The sequence below is a fragment of the Gekko japonicus genome, unplaced genomic scaffold (assembly GCF_001447785.1).
Source record: "Gekko japonicus isolate JY-2015 unplaced genomic scaffold, Gekko_japonicus_V1.1 scaffold753, whole genome shotgun sequence".
Classification (NCBI taxonomy): domain Eukaryota; kingdom Metazoa; phylum Chordata; class Lepidosauria; order Squamata; family Gekkonidae; genus Gekko; species Gekko japonicus.
This window is the reverse complement of record NW_015172027.1, coordinates 176,608-184,470: the sequence shown is the minus strand read 5'-3', so window position 1 is coordinate 184,470 and position 7,863 is coordinate 176,608. Positions and strand designations below refer to the sequence as shown.

The window sequence follows — 7,863 nt, the reverse complement described above, 5'->3', positions numbered from 1 at the left end:
CCGGGTTTGATTCCCCACTCCTCCATATGCAGCTGCTGCTGTGACCTTGGGTCAGTCATAAGTTCTTTCAGAGCTGTTCTCTCAAGGGCAGCACTCAAGAGAACTCTCTCAGCCCCATCTACCTCCCAGGGTGTCTGTTGTGGGAAGGAGAGGGCAAAGGGATTGTAAGCCACTCTGAGACTCCTTCGGGTAGTGAAGCGTGGGGTATAAATCCAATCTCTTCTTCTCTTCAAAATTCTCCTCAACATTTGCTAGGAGGGTAACTACGACAATCTCATGTCGACAGTTTACCTCACATCAGGCCCTAAGGTGTGATAGAAGCCTTCGGACCAATTGGGAGGATAGGTGACCAAGCAACCTTGAGGGGAGAGAGCTCACCCTGGGGATAATTTGGTCACATGTACAGGCCCAGGCATTTGATTTACCAAGTGGTTGGCATGGATATTGTACAGCAATCCTCAACATGGTGAATGAAAAAATGCCCTGGTCTATAGAATTCTGGAACATTCTCTCACTGTGGGCAAACTTGTTTGATAACCATAAAAAGCCTTTAACTGAGCATATAATCTAGCCTTCCTTTTCATCCTCTTTGTTGTTCCTTGAATCCTTTGTTTCTTTTTATTTTCCCTTTCTTATATTCATTTGTGCCTTTGTTCTTTCTTTTTAAACTTTTTGACAGATGCCTAATCTATTGTCCTTTCTTTTGTCTTGCTCGCTCATGTGTTTCTGAGCTCCCTCATTGGTAACCACCAACCATCTCACACACCCCTAAGTAACACTGCATTGCCCTCCTGTCAGTCTGCGGCCACATGACTCACCCAAACTAGGGTAACTACTCCTTTCTTGTTTAAGTATTTTGGATTTTTGAAATTTTTTACCCCTCCTTGCTTTCTCCTGATGGCTGAGGCATGTCAATGAGGGAGAAAGGCCAAATGGAGGAGGATTCTAGAATATAGCACAAAACAACTGCCTTCGTAAGGCCTTTCAGCAAGGTCGAGTGGCCATATGCAGAGATCAAGTTATCAGCTGAGCAGAGATTTGTCCAAAAAAAAAAAAATTCACACAAGTTGTATATACGGATGCTACACTGAAGGAAAATATGCCAGTAGCTTCGCATTTCTCATCTGCACCTAAAGCAAATGATTGGACAGAAGAATGTGTTAAGCTTTGCACTCCAAGTTACTAGTTCTGCAAACATCTAGCCATGTGAATGTCCAGTAGTTGGCAACATGCACACCTGGAAATCAGAACTGAGCTTAGTTCCTACTGCCAGGCAGTGATTGCCACTAGCAGTTGCAAGCGAGTCTGTGTGCAGCCATGTTCTGGACAGCTCCGAGTCCACTGGCAACCTCTGTCTCCAGACGTTAGCAGTGCCTACCATTTCACAGAGACTGTGCAATCCTGCTGGACCCTTCATTTCAGTCCTCCCTGTGGCCTTCTTATCTTTCCTGGGAGCTTGATAGAACCAGGATGGTGGGCCAGATGAAAGCTTAACATTTGTTTGCCTTTTGCTTCCCAGAAATGGTAGTTTTTGTCAACAAGAGATGCATCTTGCGCTAGCCAAAGAGATAAAGACTTGGAGACTGATATCTGCAAATATCTTCACTGTGGGGACAGATAGTGTAACCAGGGCTCTTTTTGTAGAAAAAGCCCAGCAGGAACTCATTACCATAATAGGCCATACCCAACAGCAGAAACCCATTAGCATATTAGGCCACACCCATGACAGCACAGCTCATTAGCATATTAGGCCACACCCCGTGTTACCAGAAGTGTGGTCATCCAGCCACACCCACCTTTTGCTTCTTATTCTCTTTACCTTGTTTGTTGTCAAAAACCAGGGCCTTTTTTGAAGCAGGAACTCCTTTGCATGTTAGGCCACACCCCCTAATGTAGCCAATCCTAATGAGTTCCTGCTGTTGGGTGTGGCCTATTATGCTAATGAGTTCTGCTGGGTGTGACCAATTTGGGAGCCAGCCGGAACTCCGTTCCTGTGTGTACCTGCCCAAAAATAGCCCTGGTTGTACCTCTTACCCTATACTAAAACAAGAATTGAAATTGGGTCTATTCAAACTATGGATTCCACAAACAAATTCACACATGGGAATTTGTCAGGAGAATTTCTGGATTATCCAGAAAGCCCCAATCATTAACCCCAAATCATTACTCTGTTCCTATTTCATCTTCTGAAAGAGCTCAAATTATTGTTCAAGAAATACTTGCTAGGGAACTGGAACTAAAATTTTCAGAGTCTGCTTTGGAGATGGGAGGAGCCCAAACCTCAGAAGGAAACTATGTGTGGCAGCACCAAAATCTGAGCATTCAGTCTGACTTTTAAGATTCGAACATATTCCGAACTTGCATTTCAAAATCTGAATTAGGGAGGGGCTCAAAATTGCCCCTTTATCTGTAGCAAAATAAACACAAGTCCATATGTTTGGGTTTTTCCCTCCCCTGACTTCAGTGAATTTAGAAGGGTGTAACTCTGTTTAGAGTGTCGCGGTAAATATAACAAATCCCTGTTTGCTGTTTAAACTAGGCAAATGAAAGATGGGTTTGCAGTACACGCCCTCTGCTGGCATCTGTTAAACTGGCAGGCCTCCCGTTTGCTGTTCTGTTATTCCCGAATGATGTCCAAAGGGTTTTCATGATGCCAAATAAAGGCTGACTTTTTTTTTAGTGTGCTTCTTGAGTGTCTGAAGGTTTCTCATTATACTCCTGTCCCACTCTCTCACTCCCCAGTTGCAGCCTTCCCTTTTCCCCCACCCCCCATTCTCCTGATCAGGGCTATCATCAAAGATTACCCACGGCCCAAAACGTTTGGAAAGGGCCAAAATGATCATGAGCCCCAGGGCTTTTTTTGTAGAAAAAGCCCAGCAGGAACTCATTAGCATAATAAGCCACGCCCAACAGCAGGAAACTCATTAGCATATTAGGCCACACCCCTGACAGCACCACTCATTGGCATATTAGGCCGCACCCCCATGTTACCAGAACTGTGGTCATCCAGCCACACCCACCTTTTGCTTCTTATTCTGTTTACCTTGTTTGTTGTCAAAAACCAGGGCTTTTTTTGTAGCAGGAACTCCTTTGCATGTTAGGCCACACACCCCTAATGTAGCCAATCCTAATGGGTTTCTGCTGTTGGGTGTGGCCTATTATGCTAATGAGTTCCTGCTGGGCGTGGCCAACTTGGGAGCCAGCCGGAACTCCGTTCCTGTGCGTTCCTGCCCAAAATAGCCCTGATGAGCCCAGAGCAAAATCCCCACTGCACTCATTCTTGAATTCATGGAACAGAACAAGATAGATGCCAATTGCATTTACATGCATGCAGTCATGTTTTAAACATCCTGCTTTTCTCCCCAGTTGGGACTCAAAGCAGTTCTCCCCTCTTTTTCTCTCTCACAACAACCCTGTGAGGCAGGCCAGGATGAGAGTTTGTGACAGACCCAAGGTCACTCAGTGAGCTTCCATGGTAGAAGCAGGGATTCGAACCTGGGTCTCTCAGGGTCCTAGTCTGCAGTGCCATCCTATCCGTTACACCCTGCATACATGCAACTCTGTGAGAGCACTGGCATCTCTACATGGGGTAGCGATGCTGCTGGATTATGGGCACACTTCCTGTCTAGAAGCGGAAAAGAGCAAGAGTCCAGTAGTGCCTTAAAGACTAGCAAAATATGTAGCAGGATATGAGCTTTCGTGAGTCACTGCTCACTTCTTCAGATACAGCTAGAATGGGAGTCCATCTGTCCTATTTATTGGAAAGTGGAGTGATTTCAGATGCTGAATGACATTAGCAGGCAAATGACAATGGTGAATGACAATGGCAGGTATGATTGGATTTAGGTGAGATATGCAGAGAGGTAGTAGGCGTGGAGAAATCAGCATTGATAATGAGACAGGAAACCTAGGTCTCAATTCAGTCCAGGAAGATGCATTGTCTTGAGCTTTATTATCAGTTGCAATTCAGCAGTCTCTCTTTCTAATCTCCCTTTGAAACTCCTTTGTAAGAGAACTGTTACTTTTTAGGTCAGCAACTGAATGTCCTGGAAAGTTAAAATGTACCCCCACTAGTTTTTGAATGCTGTGGTTCCTAATTCAGATTTATGGACTCCCATTTTAGCTGTATCTGATGAAGTGAGCAGTGACGTATGAAACCTCCTGCCCTGCCACATATTTTATTAGTCTTCAAGGTGCTCCTGGACTCTTGCTCTTTTCTACTGCTAACTAACATGGCTACCCATCTTGATCTGTCCAGAAGGGGGGAATGTAATGAACGTAATCTGGAGGCAGCCAGCATTTCACAATTAGGTCCCTGCAGCCCGTGCGGGAATAAACAATTAGGAAATTACAATAGTGTGAGATCTGGAGCAAGAGAATCCTGTTCAATTTGGATCCGGACCAATGCTTCCTCTAAGATGTGGAGTCTTGTGAGCAAAAAATTCCACTTTGTGAGCTGCTGGCATTAAAGTCGTGAGCGAGCGATTTGGCTACTGCATAAATTAGTGTGCTCTGGAGCCCTCCTTCCTGAGCTAAGACAAAAATCTGTGAGCTGGGGGCTGAAAAACTGTGAGCTAGCTCACACTAACTCGGCTTAGAGGGAACACTGATCAGGACCATGGCATGAGTGAAGAACAGACGTCAGCCCTCACAATTTTCCTGACACAAAATGGCCGTGTTTGTGTGTGTGGGGGGTATTATTTGTTCATTAGCATACGGCTGCCCCCAACAAGGTTAATAATACCCCCAGGATTGTTTTGGGTTGGGGAGAGGCTGAAACCCTTTCTCTACGCCACTCCAGAGTCTCCCTTCAAATTGAGCCAATGTGGCACTTGGGAAACTATTTCTCAGCAGCTGTCATCTGACTAAGGGCAACAAAAGTCGAGCTGGAGGAACCCAGACACTATTCATTTAAAAAGCCACATCTAGCTTGGCCTCAAAGCTCTGGTGCCTTGAATAGCTGGGTAGGCGGTAAGGTCAGTGCTTCAGACGCCTACAACACTCTTCTGTGCCAGCTTGCACCTGGGATATTCCTTCGTCTACATAACTATTGTTAAAGTTGCCAACATATCACTTGGCCACAGGGGGGTGTTCGAGGGCAATGCCCCCTGACAAAATGTGCCCTGCCCCCCTCACTGGCCACCCCTCCCAGGAGTAGGGAGGCTATTGCAAGAGGGGAAGTGGAGCTGCTCTAATTGCAAGAGAAGTGGAGCGGCCCTAACCCTAACTCTGGATGCCGCTCGGATGGCACAGGCAACCCCAAGCCAGCCGTACTTCCGATCCGACAGCAACGACTCCACCACCCACATGCCCCAGCTCTTCTCGTTGCCCTTTTATTTGATTTATTATTATTTTTAATTAAAATTGTGATGCCAGAAGTGATGTAGGCACATGCCCCCCTGGGTCCCCCCTGAAAATTTTCTGGCCACGAACCTGGGCCTGAACCTGTGTCTTTAACAGCAGTCTGATTTGCAGGAATTGGCATGTGATAATGCTTATCTTCATAACCTAAAAAAAGAATATCCACCTACTGATGTAGCTGCTGTTAAAGGCCTAAGTCCAGGGCAGGGCTGGTTCTTCTGAGGTCATTTGGTAACCCTACCTGTTAAAGGGGCAGGATCTCTGCTACTGAAAATATGGCCACCCCATTATCTATTCCGTTGGAATTCTAAAACAATATATATGGGACATAAATTTGTCTTAGGGTTGCCAACATCCAGGTGGTGGCTGGAGATCTCCTGGGATTACAATTTATCTCCAGGCGACATAGCTCAGTTGTCCTGGAGAAAAGAGCCGCTTTGGAAGATGCCGTTCTATTCCATTATACCCCACTAAAGTCCCTCCCCTCCCCAAACTCCGCCCTCTTCAGGCTCCACCCCCACAATCTCCAGGTATTTCCCAACCCCGAGCTGGCAAACCTAATTCACGTGCAAGTTAAAGCTGTGCACGTGTGTGTGTTAAGTGGTGTGTGTGTGTACTAAGTCACTTTCGACTTACAGCAACCCTCTGTATGAATGGCCTCCAAATGTTATGTACCACAATCAAAAACCTATTGCATGTAACCTGTTTTTTAATAAGATCATCTTACATTCAGGGTCATCTTCCTTTCTGGTGAATATTAGAGGGAGTGCTACCTAGAAAATTCAAATGAGTCCTCCAAGTAGAAAATAAAGCAAATAGTTAAGTTTCTTAATAACACAGAACTCCAGGGGGAACTTGAAAATTGACAACATTTATTCCAGCATGAGCTTCCATGAGTCAGAGCTCACTTCCTCAGGCACAATGAAGAGGCAATCATATCTTTCATGTTTCTCATGAAAATTATAGAAAGAGGGGGGGAAAGGGAGGAGTTGGAAGCAAAGGGAGAGGCCTAGTGTCACAAAGCAGAAGGGATTCTCTATGAAAGTGACTGGAGCAGGTTAAGTTATTACACATAACAAAGGATGAGAGAGGTCACAAGTTCTAGCCTTCTCTCTCATGAGGTAAAGATAAAAGTCTGGTGAAAGTGGGGAAAATAACACCTAATCAAGGAAGAAATGATCTGTTTGGTTTAGTTTCATGCCAGAAGTATTGCTTTCTATCTGAGAGCATTAGTCGACGCCGGCATGCAGTTCAGAGGTTTAGGAAAAGATTGGCAGGATGGAAACTCTTCACTGGAAAAAAATGTTTGAAAAACATCATGAAATTCCATCACTGCGGGTTCTGGTCCAGGATGGACTGAGTCAGTGGGAAGCACTGTTTTTCTCTTGCTGTGCCATCCCAGACCGGGTCTTGATATTCTCGTACAGCTGAGGCCTCTGTTTTGGCTTGGAAACATCTGGAACACACAACAGTGGCTGTATGAGTAAGGCTGCCTGTCCTGCTGTGAACACTTCAGACTACAAAATCAAAATCCTGTGCCAACAATAGGCAAGACCCTGCACTAGTTCTGCTGCTGCTGCGTCATCGTAGGTTTGCAGCTTACAGATACACACCTGAACAGCATACTCAAGACTGCAGCAGCACAGACATTTTGATGCAAGCATTCAGAGCAAGAGGTGTCAGTTATCAGACACTGTTAAATAAACAAAATTAGGGCTATTTTTGGGCAGGAACGCACAGGAACGGAGTTCCGGCTGGCTCCCAAGTTGGCCACGCCCAGCAGGAACTCATTAGCATAATAGGCCACACCCAACAGCAGCAACTCATTCGGATTGGCTACAATTAGGGGTGTGTGGCCTAACATGCAAAAAGCCCTGGGTTTTGACAACAAACAAGGTAAAGAGAATGAGAAGCAAAAGGTGGGTGTGGCTGGATGACCACACTTCTGGTATCATGGGGGTGTGGCCTAATATGCGAATGAGCTGTGCTGTCAGGGTATGGCCTAATATGCTAATGAGTTCCTGCTGTTGGGTACGGCCTATTATGCTAATGAGTTCCTGCTTGGCTTTTTCTACAAAAAAAGCCCTGCTAATGCTTTAAGCATGTTTTTATTTTAAGTCCTTTATAAAGTTTATATCTCAGCTACCTGGCATTACATTTTATGACACACATGACCCGGCCCAACAAGGTCTCATGTATGTCAGATCCGGCCCTCGTAACAAATGAGTTCGACACCTCTGCTCTAGATAATTTATTAAATGCACTCATATGGTAATGCTATCATTATGAAATTAAAACAACACTCCTAGCACTTTGGTACTGTATTGTTTTACAATGAACTGGTTTTTAGATGTTTTTATGGCAATTTAATTGTTATTTATGTATTTTACCCTATGTAAGCTGCCCTGAGCCTGCCTTGGCGGGGAGGGCGGGGGATAAATTGGAAAAAAAATAATAATAAATAAATAAATTGAAACTGGGTTGCCAGCTCTGGGTTGGGAA

The 7,863-nt window shown here is 45.1% G+C and overlaps 1 protein-coding gene across 1 annotated transcript in view; it reads right to left on the bottom strand.

Moving 5' to 3' along the window:
- Positions 1 to 6,722: 6,722 nt before the first annotated feature.
- The window catches only part of LY6G6F (lymphocyte antigen 6 complex, locus G6F), a 24,515-nt gene continuing 23,374 nt past the window's right edge, over positions 6,723 to 7,863 (bottom strand). The window contains exon 7 of the mRNA XM_015420574.1: positions 6,723 to 6,817. Coding sequence (XP_015276060.1) covers positions 6,723 to 6,817 — 95 coding nt within the window. The remainder of the gene's footprint in view (positions 6,818 to 7,863) is intronic.